The sequence below is a fragment of the Sceloporus occidentalis genome, unplaced genomic scaffold (genome assembly GCF_023333645.1).
Source record: "Sceloporus occidentalis isolate IW3139 unplaced genomic scaffold, rSceOcc1.0.p SCAF_67, whole genome shotgun sequence".
Lineage (NCBI taxonomy): Eukaryota > Metazoa > Chordata > Lepidosauria > Squamata > Phrynosomatidae > Sceloporus > Sceloporus occidentalis.
Window position 1 is genome coordinate 3,645,982 of NW_028317047.1, and position 21,889 is coordinate 3,667,870.

Sequence of the window (21,889 nt, forward strand, 5' to 3'; positions counted from 1 at the left end):
ACAATTCCCCAAAAAGTGTACTGATTTGGACATCAAAATGTTGAGGGTGAGAGTATGAGAACAGTAGTTGGAACTCAAGAGCTTATTTATTAAACCTGAATCTATGCCAAATTGTTACTTTTTGTTGGCATAACTCTTCCTTTTCTAAAGCAATGCAACTGGTGGATACCAGGTATTATCCAATTTATTATGGCAGGATGCTCCTACAGTTCTGTATGTATAAGTTTAAAATATGTGTATTCATATAAGACAAAGGGGTTTATTTTAATTGAAAAAAAATACCAGTAAGAAAACATGGTATATGGGCCTTAATAATATCGATATATTGGAATACAGGAATTAAGTAGATTCAGTAGACCATGGAAATAGAAAATCTAAATAAATAAATATATAAATATATATATATATATATATATATATATATATATATATATATATACACACACACATATGATAAATTGTATTCTCACTTCCTTGTAATGACTCTCCAGGACCTGCTGGTGTCCTATAAATAAAATAATCTCTAGCATTTTACTTGTCTCCAATGTTTATTTATGGATAATAATAGATATTATTTATTAACGGATGGAAACACTTACCAGAACATCATGTCGCTTTATGTTCTTCTGACTTATCTCTGCAGCCATTAGAGCTTCCTAAAAGTAGGGCATACAAAAACATAGCTTTAAAGAAACTTCATGCCGAAAAATTGGATTGTGCGGTAATTAGAAATTTGCTGACCAGAAATAATGTGCATAAAGTAAGTTACAATGCAATAAGTCTAAGTGTCACATTGTCATTGAATATTTTCTTAAAGGGCTATGCTTGTTAGAATTATTCCTACACAAATCTATTACCCAAAATCCTGAATACAAAAAAAATAGAAATGTCAGGTAGCAATTTGTTATTAAGTTGTTTGCTTTGAGAGTTAAGACAGCAACCATCTGTAAAAACGTCTGTGATCGCTGTGTTACACATTGTCTATATTCCTAGGCATCCCCACTGTCCTCTGTCTACCAGCAGAGAACATGAAGCTCAACATTCAATCATAACTACTCATCTAGAATATTTCGCCACCCAAGATATACCCTACTGAAACAATATAACATTGATTTAAACAAACACAGCAGGCTCCATGAGACTAATCTAGGACCCCATTCCAATTAAAAGCAATCCTAAATTTGGCTTTGTCAAAAGGTTTGCAGACCTTTTCTCAATAATCACTTGATATGTCTCACAAAAAACTCTGATGCAAGCATATGAAATTCCATGCCTACTAGCATTGTTCAAACTTTTTTTTCTGTGATCCAGTCCAGTGATATCACATAAAACCATGACCATACTTGTGTGATGAGAGAGGAGGGCTGGGAACTTTGGGCCAATGGATTACGTTTAGATTCTTAAAACACACTTGGAGAACAGCAATCAAGCTCAACTTCAAAGTCAGTAACTTGATGTTTTGGATGATTTCTTCAGCTCAAACATCACAATGAGCCGATTCTTTATGGCAACGGTACAAAGTCGGTTCCTCGATAGACTTTCATTAGTCAGAGTGTGCAGCTGGGTAGTCAAGACTTTTCATTGTTTTGTTTACCACAAGGCCGTGTGATAATGAGATGGTATGAATATCTTGTAGATTGGGCTAAAGTAAACATAACTAATATGGCTAATGTGCAGATGGCTAAAAAAAAAACAAAAAACACAGCACAATATTTTAGAAAACTACCGGGTCCCGACCCAACTTAAGACTACCACATATGTTTGCTGGGAAAAGGCCTGACAGAAAAAGTCCACTAAGGTTGTAACAGCCTGCATATGAATTCAAGTGATGTATGCACAGCTATATGGATAAAACACTGACAGACAAATTCAGAATAAACACTGTACTTCTGTTTATGAGTATCTAATGTGTGTCTAGGGTTACCTCGTATTTCTTTCTCCCCAAAAGCCAATCAATGTGATCATCTTGGTCCCGTTCCTTTGCCAAAACAACATCTCTCGGACTGATTATGTAGAACAATGATTCACCCTCTGCATACTCTGCAAAAAATAAATGTATTTCAGCAATTTATGATATTATTGTGTATATGTTAATGTTGTGATAAGTTGGGCTCCATTGACTTGCATAGTTGAATGCAGTACTGTATTCAACCTGCAGGGTAGCTGAGTTCTCTGGAGAGACCCTCTTGGGAACTTGTTTATTTTTAAATGGCTGCCTCCATCTTCTGAGAGGCAAAATCTCTCGCTATGTCGCTTGTGACTGCTCTCCAGAGATCGACAGTAGGGGGAATTTGTAATTGGGAATAATAGTAATATTGGCAATAACTGGCAATCATTTACAGAGACATGTTCCGGTTTTTAAAGAATTTAGTTCAACCTATAGGAAGTGACACCAATGATGCCTAGGAGAGTTAACTAGAGACAATTCATCTTTATATGAATGGCTTAGGTTTATGCCAGAGGCATAAACTTTATGAAATGTATTACCTAGACGATAATCCCGGCACTCATTCTCTTGAAAGCCCCTCACTGTTATGGCATCTGATGAGACTTCTTCACAGGAGTCTGGGTGCGGCTGAATAATATCAAGACGTGGTCTAGCACAAAACTCTTTTTTCTGCAAAAAATGAATTAGCCACTCAAAACCTGTGCTTTTCATAATAAATGTTCATTTGTGCTGATTTATGGTAGAACATATTTGGTCAATAATAAATACATGAAGATCTGATTTTATTGCATTAGGGATAGTGTGATAATAAACACGCACATAGACAGTAACAGGGACGGACTGGTTTTGGTACTGAAGACTATGCACTGAAGGACTGAAATTTTTTTCTTGAGGCCCAGTAAAGGCAATTGTGCAACATGGCATTTCACAGGTTAGCCAGATGACAAGTATGGGCCTAGACAGACAGAATACCGCCAGATCATGTGGCATTTTATGTGACTCAATGGTTCTAACGCGCAATGAAATTCTATGTTCCTATTTGATGGAAGGTAATATCTGTAGGAAGTTGTTTAAAGAAGAAACAAGGACATGTGTGTGGTAAGTACAACAATATTTTCTCCCGGCATGCAGTGCAGCAAAACATTCAAACTCAAGTCGGAAGTAAACATCCAAGAATAGGAAATCCCGCTGCATACATCACATGCCTAATTATATCTAATTACGTTGCATATGGACATGGAAAATGACATGATCATTCTAGAAGAGTCAACTCAGAAAAATGTGGCTGTGTGTTGGGAATTAACTGTTGAACCCGTTGATGCTTTACTGTGGCAGTAAATCTGTTATAAGTATAATAAATATATAGCAGTAAGTTATGGTACAATAAAATATTTTACTTTACTTCCAATCTTCGTCTAAATTCACAAGTTCTTACTATGTGCTCCAGTGAGCAAACAATTTTCTGTTTCCTCTAGCCAAATACATTTAAGAACACAATTAATTAATTACCTCTTTATCAGAAGTCTCCTTTACAAAGAAAAGCATAACAAACTGATCACAGAGCGGGGCGATTCCACTTATGAAGAATTCTGTGTCAAATTGAGTAACTGCAGACAAAACAAAAAGTGCAAATTGCAAATCACCTTAAAGTAAAAATATAAATATAATTATAAATCATCCAAAAAAAATACACAATCTGACAAAAGTCTATGGAAATTTCAGCTTCTGATATCTGTGACCACTATTGTAGCTTTTGGTCTACCATGCTAAATTTGGGGGAAAAAAATGTAGTTTGAAAACCATAATTCGCACCTTGCAATATTTGCCCAATAATGGCCAAAATGAAAATCCTGGGCACACAAGGTGTTGTCAAAACACATGACATATGTGTAAGGTCTCTTCTCCGCAATTGTGAAAATTATGTAAATTCCACTGCTGTAGTGTAGTAGGAGACAACATGATAAAAAAAAATGTGAAACCATGATTTGAAAATGGTGTGAGTGGCTGTTAAGAGTCAGATTCTGCTACCTGTTATAAATGGTCTCATAATTGGAATACACTGTACTGTACATTTTCTGTACACTAATCACACTATATTAATTCTTTCCACTTTTACATTTTGCTCAACGTTAAACACTACAATATACAAACTACGCTGCAAATAAGTTCCGACCTAGAAATAACCCAGGTTTAACCCTTTTACTTCCATTCTGAGCACAGTGTTCACAGCATTAAACGGGTTGCAATAATGTCAGATTAAAGTCAACCTCTGCTGTCCTGGAAGGGTGGTTAGAGGGTTAACATAATACACTATCACAATAACCATGCAGAACACACTCTACATTCTGCACCATTCCTTTCCATTAGTTTTGAAGAGAAGACATGTGAGGCGTGGATGCCAGAATTTTTATTCATCCAAAGGCAATATTACCAGGAAAGCTTTCTAACGTATTATTCCGCAAACTGAAAATATGTCTGGGTTTTCAGACATTGCTTACAGGATTGGAACAAGGGTTGATCTACAAAGAATGGGAAAATGAAGGCCTTGAATTAAACCTTGACAGTGTGTGTCAGCCCAGCCGTACTAACATATCTGTATTTTGTGAGCTCTTAGGATTGTTCCGATAAATAAGAACTACAATTCTACTGTAAGGAAATTATCAAGCTGCCCTATTCACCAGCCAAACACTATTTGGATGTAATAACAATAGTGCAATAAAAACAACATTAAATCTGTCATTGCCTAACGATGCCTAATCATACCTATCTCAACATAACGACTCGGCAAATCTCTCAGTTCACTGGCATGCCTCTCCTTTACGGAGCAGATCTGAAAAGGAAAAACAAAAAGTTACTTTTACATTCCATAGAACAGACAAAAAGAATTGTTATGGATTACATAGAAAGTAATAGTAGATGGCATTTAAAGGAGAAGACCCTTGATTATGTTCGCCACAAAACTTGGATACGAGCCAACTGAACGTGTATAACTATTGGTTGGAACCATTTAAAAATCGCCAAATAAGTGGATTTAACCTCTTTTAGGCAAATGGCCATGGTACTCTTGATATTATTCACTAAATTTAGAGACGGTTACTGTCAATATCAGCCCATGTTTTAAAATCACAAAAGATATCCTCAAAGTAGAGCACTGTAAGCAAGTTGTTAAATCAAATCAGCACGGATACCTTGACAGATTTTCCCCATCCTATAACAAGGGTCAAATTATCCTTCCAGAACAGGCTGCAGGGATACATGTCGGGACGGAGACTTGCGTCATCTCTAGGCACATTAGTAATCCTTTGACGCGTCATTATGTCATATATCTTGACCCCCTAAAAACAGAAGACATTATATAGCAATACGTATCACCTTATATTTTCAAAATAGTTGTTATGATAAATGATCTGCCATGTTGACCACAGATTTAAGATATTCTCTCTAGCAATTCATTCTTATATTAAGTTTGATCAGCTTTATTGGTTATTTACTGCAACGAAAACGCCCATAAACATAATAATTCTCAAAGCTTCTTCTGCAGATACCAGGGATGTGTGGAAAGTTCCTTGGCATCATTCACTAAAACTGGTACCGGATGATGCTACCAAGTACTGGTAATTTTAACTGCTCAGCTGTTAGATTAGGATATATCTGAGTTTAGATATGAGCATAAAAGTAAATTCTCCATCTCAGCAAGATGTTAAGAAGGTGTCTGTCTTCAGGTTGTGAACCATTTAAAGAAATGGTATGTGAGCATTAAAGTGTTTTATATTCTTGCTTCAGTTATGTTATGCCACAGTGACTTGATGTAAGAAAAGAAGTCTCACCTTGTACCTGCCAGGGGATCTATATTTTCAGTTTTTTTGCAGAATACCACTTTTTATGAATTTCTATACAGTAACGGACTAGGTATGTACACATGCATATGTCATGAACCCCTCTCTCAACCACAGTCGGATCACTATTCTGTCTTCCTGACCTATGCTAATTAAGGAACATTCCGTTGCTTTGTAAGTACTTTAATATGCATTAGACATGTTTTATACAAAAGGAAAAGTTATCTTAGAAGAAGATGCTTAAAGCAGTCAATCCGCATCAGGAAAGCATGGCCACCAAAATTAAAGGGACTAAATTCTGCAAATAGGACTCCCTCCCCCTATCCCTACTCTGAAAGCTAGCCTTGGAGCTTACTGGTGGTGAGTATTTCACATGGGAAAACGCAGAAGACGTGTTCAGAAAAGAAGAAAATACACATGACAGCATTCCGCAGAATCGTCTCTATTAATTTGCAAAGGGACCACACAAAGCTTTAAAGAGACCACTGAGCTCTCATTTTCACTAAAGCGCATATGATGGCTGGAGCTTACCTTTATTGGGCTTGCATAAGAGGCTAAAAACTAAATTGTACAGTAAAAAATATGTAGCCAAAAATGTATGTCCCATAAGTAAAGCCCCCTTACCATATTATTAGCCCAGGCAATCAGATTCCCTCTCCATTTTATGTTAGTTATGTTCCCTTCCCCTTCATGCAAGACAGTGGTTTTCCAACGATTCAACCAAGTCCTCTCATATAATAGCAGCTATAGAACAGAAGTGGAAAAAATTAGATACAAAGAAAAGCACATTTCACATAGTCCTCACACATATTTGTATAGATATATGATCTTTTAAAACAGAATTCAATCGGTAAGAATATTTTTGAATTAATGATGCTTTACTGAAAAATGATGGACATATTGATTATTTTGTTCTTTTATAAAACTGTACGTACAATTTAGGAAATATATAACAGGGTTTGACAAATCCTGAGCATTATGTGTATTGTGTTAGCCAGTTTGTGTTGCTGGATAATGCGTGCGTGTGTGTAAGAGTGTGGTGTTAGCGTGTATGGTATTGTGTTTGTTACAGTATGGCATTAGCATGAGTGTGTACGTGAGCATATAGTGTGTGTATTAGTGCATGGTGTCTGCATGTGTGTACATAAGTGTAGAATGTTAGAGTTTGTGTTACTGTAAGGTATTAGTGGAAATTTCATAACGCTGGCTAAATGTTTTCTTTGAATTTATGTATTACCCCTTCAATTTATGTATTGTATTAAGCGCTGCGTAAACTGTTGGTGCTATATAAATAAAGGATAATAATTCGATATTTATCCATCTTTTTGATATCACCTTCAATGCTTTTTTTAATATTTTTTCTTTGTTTGTACTTTATCCAGTGCTTGTAGAAATAAAAGAATAAAAATAAAACCCCTGCACACACCCATAATCAGTCTCACCTACCTAAACGGAAAAAATATAGCTCCAATAGTTGGCAAGTTGGCTAACAGGGCACACAATATTTATCTAAAGAATGTATGGGTTAAAAAAGCGCATTCTGTTCTTCTGGCACAAGATGGTGCCAAAATACAAGAATAAAGTTACAAAGTTACAAAGTTAACGTGCCAGGCTAACATTGTGTATTTTTCTCCTTTGTCCTCCACAACATTTATCTAGTAGTAGCATGGTTTTAGAAAATTGGAATATATTCTGCCCCTTTAGTGAGCCATGAAGACTGGGTTGGAAGCCACTGCCATATAAAACAAATTCCCTTAGCACTGGTCTAACTACAGAGTTCGCAGTGGTTGCAGCTGCGATGTGGCCCATGCCTCTACAAAAGTTGTATTTCTTCAGTGCCTCTCACAAATCTCTTGATTTTAACAATGTTTTTATTTTAAGGAAAAGGCTTCATTTTATCCGTGTAAATAGTTTGTGGATGTGCTACAGAGGTTGTCCATTTATTAGATTTCAGTTTCTACATGAAAAACGCCAGAAGGCAAATATAGTTCATAACCAAGCTCAGAAATGGCTGAGTAAACATGAAACATGTTTAAATGAATAATAATACACTTAATAATAGTAATAATAACAACCAAGCAACTAGAGGAGATTGGGATGGCATAATTGATTGACTGAAATAACTGACACAACCATATAACAACTAAGGCATTAAAACACACGATGGACCTACCTTATTTCCTCCAGTTACAAACTGCTTACAGTTGGACTTTCCAAACTGAGGATGCACCGCAACGATCTGTAATTAGAAAAAAATATACCGTATTTGCTCGATTATAAGACGACCCCCCAAATCTGAATATTAATTTAGGAAAAAAAGAAAAAGCCTTATTATAAGACGACCCTATAGGAAAAAAGTTTTACCAGTAAATGTTAATTCATGTAGAGCTGCAACAACTAATCGATAATAATCGATAATGAAAATCATTGCCAACGAATTTCATTATCGATTAGTTTAATCGATTTTTACCAATTATAAAATCCGTTTCAGTGACTCACAGCAGCAGTTCCTACTTACCAGTCCCTCCCTGTAATCACTGTGACAACTAGTGATGTCCGGATCATAAACGAATCGTTCATTTGATCCGAATCTTTTTAGTGATCCGGATGAATCAGTTCAGTAGACTGAACGATTCATTTGTAGCAGTTCAGTCTGTGAATCATGCAGTTGTAACCTGATCCTAGAGCGAGTCATCTGCAGTGCACTCAGACACAGTCTCTGGGATCAGGTTACAGCTCATTAATTCACAGAGGAACGATGTCAGAGAGTCGTTCAAAGATTCGAATGATTCAATGATTCATATGACTCAAATGATTCAAACGATTCATATCTTACAAGGATCCGGATCTTACAGGGATCCGAATCTTACAGAGATTCGAATCATTCAGACAATATCACCATACTTTTATAAATAAATACATTAATAATCACTGCCCCCAGGATTTACATTCCCCTTTACCTCTAACCGCACCTTAAGTTACCTTTATTAAATTAATTAAATTAACCCTCAGCATTAAATTAACACATAACACCCCATCAACCATGACTGCCCCTAAAATTAACCCTAAACACCCCATTAAGCATAACTGCCCCTAAATTACCCCTAAACACCCCGTTAAGCATAACTGGTTAATGGGGTGTTTAGGGTTAATTTAGGGGCAGCTATAGTTAATGGGGTGTTTAGGTTAATTTAGGGGCAGCTGTGGTTAATGGTGTGTTTAGGGTTAATTTAGGGGCAGCTGTGGTTAATGGTGTGTTTAGGGTTAATTTGGGGGATGCTGTGGTTGATGGGATCTTTAGGGTTAATTTAGGGGATGCTGTGGTTAATGGGGTGTTTAGGGTTAATTTAGCGGCAGTTATGGTTAATGGGGTGTTTAGGGTTAATTTAGGGGTAGTTATGGTTAATGGGGTGTTTAGGGTCAATTTTATTAATTTAATAAGGTTAACTTAAGGTGCAGTTAGAGGTAAAGGGGGGCAAACTGAGGGGAATCTAAATCCTGGGGTCAGTGAAGATTAACCCAGTACTTGGGTCTGTGACTGTATACGGGGACTATGAGATATCTGGGGGGGTATAAGGCATATCTGGGGAGGACGGAGTGACATATCTGGGGGCATAAGGCATATGTGGGGAGGGTAGTGTGGCATGACTGGGGTGGGACAGAGTGGTGTATCAGGGTGTATAAGGCATATCTGGGGGTAGAATGGAGTGGCGTATGTGGGGAGGGCAGCATGGCATGTCTGGGAGGCAGCGTGGCATGTCTGGGGAGGATGGAGTGGTGTATCAGGGGGTATAAGGCATATCAGGGGCCACAGTGACATATGTGGGGGTAGAGTGGAGTGGCATATGTGGGGGAAGAGTGGAGTGGCATATGTGGGGGGCAGCGTGGCATATGTGGGAGGCAGCGTGGCATATGTGGGAGGCAGCGTGGCAAGCTCAAATGTGCATAAATTGGGGGCTGGTTGGGAAATAAAGACAAGAAATGCATTTTATCAAAGTTTTTTTATTCTGCTGTTTAACATCATTTGTTTATTAAATTATTTTAAATAAAGGAAAAATTTAAATTTTTTTATTAGATTAATCGAAAAAATAATCGGCCAACTAATCGATTATGAAAATAATCGTTAGTTGCAGCCCTAAATTCATGTAAATTATTTTTTTTAATAAAAGCTATGATTGAGAAAAATATGTTGGTTTTATTTCCTTCTATTTTCCACCCTGCCCTCCCCAGTTATGCACATCTGCCACAGAAATGCCTTATACCCCCTATATGCCACTGTGCCCCATGATATGCCTTTTAACCCTATATGCCACTCTGCCCCATGATATGCCTTTTGACCCCCTATGTGCCACTCTGCCTCCAGAAATGCCTTATACCCCTATATGCCACTCTGGCATTAAGGGGGTTAAAAGGCATATTATGCGGCAGAGTGGCATATAGGGAGGTTTAAGGCATTAAGGAGGCAGAGTGGCGTATAGAGCATTAAAAAGGCATTTCTGGAGGCAGAGTGGCATTAAGGCGGTTAAAAGGCATTTCACAGAGCACTCTGCCTACAGAAATGCCTTATGCCCCCCATTTAACACTCCCCTGCCCCCCCCCCAAACTTACCGGTGCTTCCGACTTCCCTGTCATGCAGCCGGGACAGCCACCAGGGTAAGTATGGTATGTATTTTCTGTTACAGTGACCATCATTCTAGAACGGGCCAACGCAACGAAGCAGAGAGCTCAAAACTGTCCCTTCCATTTTGTTGTTTTTCTCACTCACTGTTATTCATGCTCTATCTCACAAACGCTCTCTTTCAATGTCTCCCTAACCTCTCCGTCAACTGCTTTCGCGTCCCTGTCTCCTTTCAGCTTTCTCTTTTGCCTCTTGATGTTGTTATGTCTTCTCTCTTGTCCGCTGAGCCCCGCTATCTACGCCGTTAACTTGGCCTCCCACAGCACTTCCGCAAAGGGGAACAGAAGAGAAGCTATCCCTGTGGCTCTGTTTTGAGACGTCAGAATAACCCAGACAGATTCACTGAGAAAAAGGTGCAGAAACACTTCTTTCTCTGCAAACTTGTCTTCATTATTCCGGTCACTCGTAGAACTTCCACAAAGCAGGGGAGTCACCACCCTTTTACATAAGTGCTCCGAGAGGCCTGGATAACGGAGCAGGTAGCGGGGAGGCATAGACGAAGAAAGAAGAACCGCAAAAGAGAAGAAGCAGAGCTGCGAAAAAGGAGATGAGGACACAGAAGCGCTCTGTGTAGAAGGTAGACATAGAAAGTGTGAGAGAACGCAAATGAGTATGAGAGAGGGTGTGTGGGAGAGTGTGAGTGGGGTGAGTGACAACGAATTTACATTTCCAAATGGAAAAAGCCCTCTAAATTTCATCCGAACTGAAAGGACAGGAAACAAAATTTGCTAACCAAAAATGAATGGTTAAAAAAAACGAAAAAAATTATTCAAATCGCTTTTGGAGCATGTGCACAAGTCTAGTAACAAATAACAAAAACATACACAGAAAATACTCACTTTAATTGGACAGTCAAATATTTCATGCAATCCTTCTCTTGAGTATAACCCAAATACTTGCACCTGTTAAAAAATTTGTGAATTTTACTTAGAATATTTGTCTTAAAACATTAATATCATCACTGAGCTTTATGTTCATTCATTACATGTATAATTACAGTAAATATTGCATTTTCAACTATCACAAATTCAGACTTTTTTCTAAATATGACAAGACTAAATATTTTCTACTAGATATTTTAAGACATGTTAATATTCATTTTAACTGACAGCTATTAATATATATTTTTTTTGGGGGGGGTCACACAGAATTAATAACACATAAGTGGATTGTTCCGTAATTCTATGTGTAAGCTATGCGTAACTCTAAGACATGCTTTATTATATTTATATAGGTTCGTCTTTATTGTTATAGTGGTTATTCTAATTATCTAATAACACATGCAGATCATCTGCATTTTAAGCTTAATAGTACAGCTCTTGTATTATTGTGTTGATTCTGTCATAAATGCATAGTGTGCGGTATTAATTTCATACATTTATAAATGACAAAAAAAAAACAGTAGTAATAGTAGCTATAATATCAGAACTCAAATATTAATACTAATAATAATGTAGTGGCTTACATAATAGCCAATAAGGAAAAGTTACAAGTAAATGGCTCCATCCACCAACATCTTTACTGTATTAATCTATACCACTTCTACTGGAAGGCTATTCCATGCATCTACTATCCTTTGAGTAAAGTAATATTTCCTGATATTACTTTTAAACCTTTGCCTCTCTTGTGGTGGTAGTATTTCTTCTTTTAAATAAAATCTCTTCCTTTTATCTTGTTGATTAAGAATTGAAATGTTTCTATCATATCCCCCCTGTCATGTCTTTCCTTCAGGCTATATATGTTAAGATCCTTTAACCTGTCCTGGTAAGTTTTATCCTGTAATCCATGATTACCCTTTTATAGTAGCCCTTTTCTGAACTTTCTCCAACTTTCTCCTTCTGGAGATCCGGTCTCCAGTACTGTACACAATACTCCAATTGGGATCTCACCAGTGCTCTGTGCAACAGAACTCTTAGCCCGAAACCAACGGATGTTGCCCATGAGCGGATGTGCTCATGAGAAAAGCGACAACAGAAATTGAAATGGACCTCTCCGCTATTATATGCATTAAACTGCATATGAAGGCTGGAGCGTCCCTAGAACCTCTAATTATATATGCTTTATTATCTGTCTCTTACAGAGACCTTATATGCATCTATACGCTAAGGTGACACCACTCCTTAGGTGCCTCTATAGTATAAACAAAACAATGTATCCAGATGTTATCTTTGATATTCCACATGCTTTGATAAATTCAGAGAGGACTTTTAAACTGCAGTTTAAATACTTATGTACATATTCTGTTACCTTGTCACTATTTATTAACATGTTCTTCCATCACATACCAGAGGTTTGCAGATGCTCTAATGGTAATGCTGGGGTGTTTTCTGTTAATTCTTTGTATGTTAAGGATGCAATGGTCATTCGCTTACTTCCATTGCGATTTAAGTCTGCCACTGAATGGTAGCATTCCACCTTTAAAAGGGGGTTAAATATTACCATGGAACATGCTATGATTACAGTCAAAATGACACCAGACTGTGCTGCTGTTATTAGATGATTACATCCTTTACAGAAAATGATGTCACAATGTTGTCCTATTCTAAATGATCAAATCTCTACAAATGACCGTTTTAAAGGCTTTAAGTTTAAAAGGCTTAACTGGTTATTAGAAAATCCTTTTTGCAATTATGTTAAATGGCTAGAACTCCCCTTGCTTTCCATGAACACACCTAAGCGACAGCAAACTTTTGAACCATTGTGTGTGTATATTATATGTTATATATATATATATGTAAAAGGGTGAAGCCATATTAGTCCAGTAGACACAATGTAAAAAAATCAGAGTATTGCAGAGTATTACTGTGGTTATTGGTTTCCCTAAGTTTATTTGTTCTGTCCCAGGGTTATATCTCTACCTATCTGCATTTCTCACCTCCAGACCTATCTTATCTATTCTCTTATACCATCACTTGTTTTAAGTTGTAACCTCTATCATGTTGATTAGTATTGCTTCGGACCTGATGAAGGGAGGATAACTCTCAAAAGCTTGTCTTTTAAATATTATGTTAGTCCAATAAAAAAGGTATCACCGCATACTCTTCAATACTCTGATTTTTTGACTTTGTATATATACATATATATATATATATATATATATATATATATATATATATATATATACACACATATACATATACATATATATACATACATATAAATACATGTTGCTTGTGAGCTCTAAAAATTATTCCAGAGGCCCATTAACATCTTCATGGAAGGAGGGACTGCAATTCTGTTAAAATTACACAGTAATACTGAAGGACATACGCAGGGTTTTAATTATGAAAAGACGCAATAAACAGTTGTCTCATCCACACTCTCCTTAAAAGAAATTATCTAAAGTGTGTGTCTATATTTCACAATAACAGAAGCAAGAGAACATGTTCACATGATCAAACAAAATAACAGATTTTTTTTAAATTTTTTTTATTGTATGTCATTTTAGTTGCTACTCTTACACAGCTAATAACGTCTAAACACACGTGAGATTATTTCTTGTCTGCTTCATAGAGCTTCAGGTACGCCACCCGGTTCCTATTTTTTCGGAACTCTTTGTCTGTAGGAAGCTCCGATCTCAGTGACCTCTTCTTTAGACTTGGCACAGCTGACCAATCTGGGGATCCAAATCTTCCCGGCCACTGCACCCTCCTGCCGATCTCGATGTTGCTGCTATAGGTCCCAGGGGCTGGGTTAGAGGAATAATCCAGCTTTCGATCAGGAAACCGCTTCGTACCACTATTGAAAGGTGCGTAGGATGGCACAGATTTGCGTGTTTGGGTCCAAAATGTTTGATATTCTGATGGACCCGGAGTCTGCACCTGTTTAATTGGTGGGAAGCGGGTTGCCGTGCTGGCTCCCATCGTAGGATATCTTTTTGTGCTGGTGGATTTATGGGGGATATCATCATCATCATCATCATCCTTAAAATAGCACCCTGGTCCAAGATGTGGGTTTCCTCTTATGGGGGGTAGAGTTATACCCATGCGGTCTGGGGCACAATGAGCTGGGAACAATTTCCTTGGTTGTGAGCTGCCGAAGCATACTTTTCTGCGAGCGCCTGCCTTCCTCTCCATGCTGCTGGCAAGTGTTTTCACACTCTGCTCTTCTAGATATGTGAGCGACTCTTATGACACATCAGTGCATTGTTGTGCAATACAACATAGAACTTTCACACAACACTGAGGAAAACTACAAGGCCAATTCAAAGAAATACATTCTGTATGCTTCAGGATTCCCCCTGAGTTGGGATAAGTTACATTCCCTCAAATAAAAGGAATGTGAATCACGCAATACTCATAACATGAAAAGATTTCATTCAAATAAATGACTCAAAAATATTTTTTTAAAAAATCACACAAACATCACAAACATGGTTCCCATTAGTAAGCTATGCTACTCATTACTGGTCTTATGTCTTATTAACAGCAGGAAAGACCTCTATTAGGTGCATATTGAAACTCATAAGGTGTGCGTTAATGCTTTCGTGTTATTAGTTTTCTGGGTTTTTTTTAGCATACTATTAAGCATTTCAGTAAATCTATGTTAACTATATAAGACTGACATGTTGTCTGGGTATTTAAAGTCATAAAAAAGTTAGGAAGACCGTGGTAGGGGACAGAAAGTCTTATAAAAGTAACAACATGCTACTTTTAATTGAGACAGAAATAAAAAGCGTACGTGAGACTTCTTTGGGAGCTTTCTGAATACAGAAAAGTTGGGGAAAGTGAATACAGTACCGGAAACAGCTACTAAAAGAAAAGATATGAGACAAGGAGTGGCTAAATGTGTTACAATTTATTTAAATACAAACAAGTCTATTTATTTTTTTTACTTATAACAAAACGCCAGCTCAGACCACAAATATAAAGCATGGCGGAAGCAACTATCCCACACGAATGTGCTAGCGAGAAGGAGCATCCAACACTGAAATCAATCAAATAAAGGAACACCGGCACTCCATGAAGATAGTAGTATGAAAAAAAAGTATTTTATTCGGATGCTCGACCCCATATGTATAAAAAATACAGTGTGTCCAAAATGATGCAAGAAAAGTAACAAAACAAACTAAAAAATATCATACCAGCCACAGAAAAAGATACCGCATAACGAGTTTTGCGCCTCAAGTGCTTTGTCAAAAGCTAATACCACAAGACAAAAGCAATATAGCTAATATAGCCATGTTACTCAAACACTTAGTGAAAATAAATAAAGAATACCTGATAATAATAGAGGGTATCCTTATAATTAAAAATAAATAAATCACCCAATATGAAATACATTTTTTTTTACTTAAATGTGTATGTAGCTTCATTATAAATATATTTCCATCTTCGTATGAGTTAGGATTTTGTTTCTTTGTTTATTCTTCTGTCATCTTCAGCATTTGGGGAACTTTTTTTTTTTTAAACCATATGTGGGCCTAATTAAGATTTCCCCTTTTACAGGTTAGATGTAGACCAATTCAACTCCTTTTTCCCCAGAAACAGGGCTTTCATTTGAAACTATAGAAACATGCAAATATAATGACTGAGTGATAGTATGTAAAAAAACGATTAAAAAAAACAATGTTCTAAGAATTTCTTCTACACATTAGGTGCCACTGATGACCAATGACCCAATTTATGTTCTGCAAAATCCCCTGATTACAGACGTAATTTTCATATTCTAGAGGGCCACATCCAGCCTTTAAATAGTACCCTTTAGTGTCATTTTTTAATACTTGCTGTCTAAGGGGCAATGTGATGTAAGGGCTTTTACATTTTTTATTATTTTCTTCTGCTGCCGGATCACACCTTATGTAACGGTGAACTGCCGTTCAAGCACGACGCCATTACAAACGATCAGTCAACAGGCAGCTAGTCACGCTTGTTGCTCTCTTCTTTGCTCTCCAGAGTAGTCACAGCATGTCCTGGGGTGGGTTTTCAGTGTAGATTAATGCCTCGCTATTGAGACATTTCAGCAACACCATTTAAGCTTAGAAGGCTCCTAAGCTCTTTTAAAATCAGGGAAGGTCGTAAAGATTGAGTAGGGGAGTATTTTTTATGAGGGCAGAAATGTATTGAGGAGCAGTGTTGTGACGGGCCTTATATGTAAATCAGAGTTGATTGTTGGTTCTCAGGGGTAGCATTTAATTTCTCACCAAGGAGTGCTTGATTTGCCCACTACATATCCAGGTTCCACACACTCTCTCTCTGCTATCAAGTACTTTGAAGTGTCTATATACTATATAGAAACAATGTACAGTTACATTCCAAGTGCTTTATTTTTAGGGTTTTTGGTTCATTTTGGAAGAACATACACTAAAGTGCTTTAATACACATTTTTCTGCGTATTAACTCAAATGAAAAAAGTACACTAGCCTTAAAATGTTGGAGTCATGCCCACCTAAATTATATGTTGATATGAAAATGTTTGTAAGTGTGAAATAGTTGAAATCATATTTTAGGGACTTGTTACCGCTTAGAATCACACAATTATTTCAACGGTGAGCTTAACAGAGGCCTATAAGTGCCTGATAAACATCTTGTACGGATCTGTAAAGAATCAAATTATCTTACGGTGGTGCACAAGCGGGAAATAGAATGATTATTAATATGATAGCTTGTATAACCTCCCTGAACACTGCTGGAAATGAACATTCATCAAGCCTGAGGTTTTATTATAAGAAAAAAGTACAAACTTAAATATTTAAGTTAATACACTCTCTTAACTAAGATATAGTGTTAACAACATGAGGTACCACTTTCATACACATGCCTAGAGATAATCAGGTCATACCTTGCCATCTTCTGAACAGATTCCAACATGTTCTCCGCTTTCATCTAGGCTTATCTGATTAATTTTCACAGAGCTCTGACAATAAAATAAACTGGCATAAATGAACATGCACAAAACATTGGCTTTATTATTGTTTTTAATCAAGACAACATCTATTATAAGAAAATAAACAGCGCCCTACCAACTGCAGAAGTTGGCAGGCAGATTCTGGGGGGAATTGCTCCAGGGAGAAGTTTAAAGTTTATTTAGACATTCAGACTGAGTTTACTAAAGGGACAACACTATGATCACTGTCCATCTATAAACATAGCCCTAAGTGTTGTAGATTGCTTTTGTTTATAACTTCTCTTGCTTGTTGCTAGAAAGCTTATTTATATTTTTAGTTACTGCTTTGGTGGAAACCATATCGCCTTATTCTATTGCAAAACACCTGAGAAATTTGCTTGAAAGCAATTATTATTATTTAATATTCTGCAAACCACCAAGATTCTGCAGGGTTGTGCAATAAGGAGAGCAATTTTCTTACCACCGTTATCGGTATTATCCAAAATCAAAGTTCCGGATCATAGATTCTAAACAGCATATACATGGGCAATAAATATATAAATAATAAAAGAACCACCATCATTAAATTTACATATATCTATTAAATCCAGCCCTTTATATTGGTCAATAATTATGTTATTTTGGTAACTTTAACCAATAAGAAGTATCAAATAAGTGAAGCACAGTAATTGTACTTGACAGGGGCTTTCGGAGGAAGGTCATCCATGACCAAGGACTATGCCCCTGTGACTATATTTGAAACAAGAGCCCTTTTATTTTTTGCTGTGGTGCAGTGTAGAGACTGGACAAATGATAACAATTTCATTGTACAAAGCTATATTTTTTATATATAGTTTATATGTATGAGTCATGGGATACTGTGACATTTTAAGGACAGTTGGTATTTTAAGTTAAAGGGGAAGCGATGGCCATTTTCCCCCCACAGAATCCCAGTAGAGGTTTCATTTGGAAATGCTGCTAATTCAGTTACCCAGAGACTGACTTCAGAGAACCAAGTCCTCTTCACTCCAACACATCTCAGCCATCTAAAGCTCTTTATTACACAAGAAGGCTTCATCTTTTTTTCTATACTTACAATATCAAACTTCTGTGTCATGTTCCCTTGGATGTCAAGTAAATACACCTTTCCATTATGAGTTCCCATGGCAAGAAACTGCAAGGAAAAATAACACAAACAGGTATTATTGGAAAGGTGCTTAGTTCTAGAACTATCACCAATGTGCCCTGAAACAGAACAGATAGGCTGCTGCCAATATATATTAACATAACGCTCAGCAGACAATACATGGCATGTCACATTTAGTAAGTACTGCTCAATGGCAACTAGCTGAAAATGCAGCGTGAATGCAGTGTCCCGGAAACAAATCAGTTTCAGGAGCAATTAAGGTCTGTAAAAGTTGAACAGATGGTAGCCATGGTTTTCTATCCACCAGAGACTTTGATTGAAGACAAACGTTTGGAATTGTGCCCTTCGGTTTTCTGTTAATAATCTATCATGCCAAGATACAGTCCTTAAGGACTGGGGGGTTTTTTTGGGGTTTTTTTTGTACCCCTCATGACCAAGTCTGTTTTAACATTTCTGCGGTGCTTGTGTTTAGCAATTTTTTTCTCTCAATTATGGTTTTTTTTTTATTAGGAAAAAGGGCTCTCTTTATTTTGATCATATAAATTTACTATAAGAACAATAATAAAAACTAAACTAACTAAAAATGTTTTTAACCCCTTAACAAAGCCCGTACATGTATGGGCTCAAAATGCATTGTTTTCAATGGGTTTAGGGACCACCCATTGTCCTTAAGGGGTTAAATACTTAAAAAAAAATAAAAAAAAAATCTTTTACTCAACTAAAAAAGCTAATGAAAAAGAAACTACTAAATAAATAGTATTTGCCCTGAGTTTAGAAAAACCCAATGTCTTTTAGGGTTTTTGGTTTTTTTTACAAGTTATAGGGCAATAAGTACAACTAGCATTTTGCTATTTCAAAACAATTTGTTTCAAAATCGGTGCCCTCTTCCAATTTGTGACTTGTTTGAAGCTGGCCAATTCAATTTACAAACCATATATTTTGAAAACTAGACAGAAGACACCCCAGGCTATGTGAAATGCTGGTATTTTAACACTTTCCATGCACTAATTCTACCACCAGCCTTTGCCAAAGTATGTGGTATTAATTGTTTGTGGGGTCTTTTTTCCTTCATACATTGTACATTGTTGAGGTATGAATTTACAGCTCCTGGCATATGTCACTTGAAAACAACATGCCAATATCTGCTCGGCAACATCTCCTGAGTAAAGTGATGCCACTCATACATAGTTTTTTTTGTCTAAAACATTTTTTTTTTTTTAAATTGACATCTGGCCAGCCTGCAACCATGTCCTAGTTAGGAACCTTTCAAGGCCTCCACTTTAGTTTACACTATGAAATCATATATTTTTTGAAAACTCTTATGCATACCAGGATTTTTGGGAAGACACATAGGCAACTTTAGGACTTGCTCATAAAAATAAACATTTTCATTTTGTGGACTTTTTTTCCCTCACATTTTGTCAGAACCATTAAGTTCTCATGATTGTGGCATTGCTGGATAATTATTTTTACATTTTACTACATATGTTTATTTTTTTTATTTTAGATCTGTTTTACTAATCACACAGTAACTAGTAAACTGGGTTCCACTGACTTGCATTGTTGAAAAGGACAGTATTAGGACACCTGACCAGTATACCAACTGGGTCTTTTATCTTTTATGACATCACATTCTAAATACAAACATTAATATGTAGTTGGTCCCTACTTTGGCAGCTATAACAGCTTTCACTCTTCTGGAAAGGCTTCCCACAAGTATTAAGAGTGTTTCTGTGGGATTATTTGCCCAATCATCTAGTAGAGAATTTGTAAGGTCAGGCACTGATGTTAGAGATGAAGGCCTGGCTCACAGGCCCTGTTCCAGTTAGGGATGAGATCAGGGCAGGCCAGTTAAGTTCTTCCACACCAAGTATGTCGTTATGGACCTTACTCTGAGCACTGAGGCATGGATTTATTGTTTAACAAAAGAAAATGACAACATTTGAGATGAAATGTGCCATAAACCCTTGAACGTGAAGAGGTTAAAAATGCAGAAAGAATAAAAGTTAAATGACATTGCCATTTCTGTGTCTAAATGTTATTTTAAAAATCCACATATTTGATGGGTTTGCATAGTGCTATTAGTGAGAAATCATTGGTATATGGTAAAAAAATAATTTAAGATTTTTTAACTTTAGTTGTGCATACTAGGTTTTAAAAGTTAAAAAGGAAAATACTTTTGGCACAAACACCCATAGTGGCAATTAATAGACTGTGCTAAATATACCAGATGCTTCTCTGTCAAACCTAAACACGATTTTTTTTTAAGGTAGGAACATCCCTTTTTAGAGAAAAACAGTTTCCTTCAAAATAAAAAGCTTTTCTATCAGTCAACAAAAAAGTACAAATGAAAGTTGTGGAGGTTGACTTCAAGGTGAATAAGTGTGTTGGAATACAGCCGACATGACAAAAAATAATAATAAAAAAGCTAGACAAGAAAAGAATAAAATTAATTTTACAAAGAAAATGACAAAGAAAGAGGAAAGTAGATGGGATAAATGTGAACGTATTGAACTATTTTTTTTTTTGGTGAGTAGAGATTTAGAGTTTCCTTCTACTTCTGTGAAAGGCATTTTATCTCCCTTATACTCTTATCTAATAAAATATAACAGCAAGTGGCCCAGTACTGTAACATTCTTTCTCGTCTATTAAACAATATCCATCAAACTTTTCCAAGGCACTCTTGGTAAAGTTCTGATGTTTGCCAGTGTAGTTGTATTACTGCATTCTCTCTCTCTTGCCTAATATTGTGTAAACGCCCCTTTTTGGCACCAAAACAGCCCTGACCCGTCGAGGCATGGACTCCACTAGAGCTCTGAAAGTGTGCTGTGGTATCTAACACAAGGTAGGGTTGCAAGGTAGGGTCTCAATGGATGCATCCTGGTGCCATGTGTTCCACAGGTAAGCAACGCCCATGTACCCGCTATTCACATGATACAAAAGAAAATGTGATTCGTCAGACCAGGCCACCTTCTTCCATTGCTCCATGATCCAGTTCTTATACTCACCTGCCCACTGTAGGTGCTTTTGGCAGCGGACAGGGGTAAGTATGGGCACCCTTACTGGTCTGTGGCTATCCAGCCCCATACGCAACAAACTGCAATGCACTGTGTGTTCAGAACCGGCATTAATTTTTTCAGCAATTTGAGCTATAGTTGGATTTGACCACAGAGGCCAGCCTTCGCCCCCCATGTGCACCAATGGCCACCCATAACCCTGTTGCCGGTTCCCCACTTTTCCTTCGCTGGGCGATTTTTGACCACTGCAGACCAGTAACCCCACGAGAGCTGCACATATATATTGTGAGCTGGGATCATGTAACCACACAGTCTTAAGGTTTGAAATACCACATAAGGCTGAATTATTTTTAGAATTGTAGTCCTTTTTATTAAAAGGTCTGTAAACAAACATAAATAAAACAAACAAAAAGAAAAGCCTTGCTCTCTGAGCACTTA

General features: G+C 36.9%; 1 protein-coding gene across 2 annotated transcripts in view; it reads right to left on the minus strand.

Moving 5' to 3' along the window:
• Positions 1-21,889, minus strand: part of LOC149286663 (vacuolar protein sorting-associated protein 41 homolog) — a 70,022-nt gene that overhangs the window by 37,118 nt on the left and 11,015 nt on the right. For both annotated transcript variants that reach the window (XM_089493823.1, XM_089493824.1), the window contains exons 3-13: positions 18,384-18,461; positions 17,243-17,317; positions 11,302-11,364; positions 7,958-8,023; positions 6,409-6,528; positions 5,137-5,283; positions 4,712-4,778; positions 3,458-3,555; positions 2,488-2,617; positions 1,925-2,040; positions 600-656 (exon numbers count right to left, since the gene is read on the minus strand). In XM_089493823.1, coding sequence (XP_089349949.1) covers positions 600-656; positions 1,925-2,040; positions 2,488-2,617; positions 3,458-3,555; positions 4,712-4,778; positions 5,137-5,283; positions 6,409-6,528; positions 7,958-8,023; positions 11,302-11,364; positions 17,243-17,317; positions 18,384-18,461 — 1,017 coding nt within the window. The remainder of the gene's footprint in view (positions 1-599; positions 657-1,924; positions 2,041-2,487; positions 2,618-3,457; positions 3,556-4,711; positions 4,779-5,136; positions 5,284-6,408; positions 6,529-7,957; positions 8,024-11,301; positions 11,365-17,242; positions 17,318-18,383; positions 18,462-21,889) is intronic.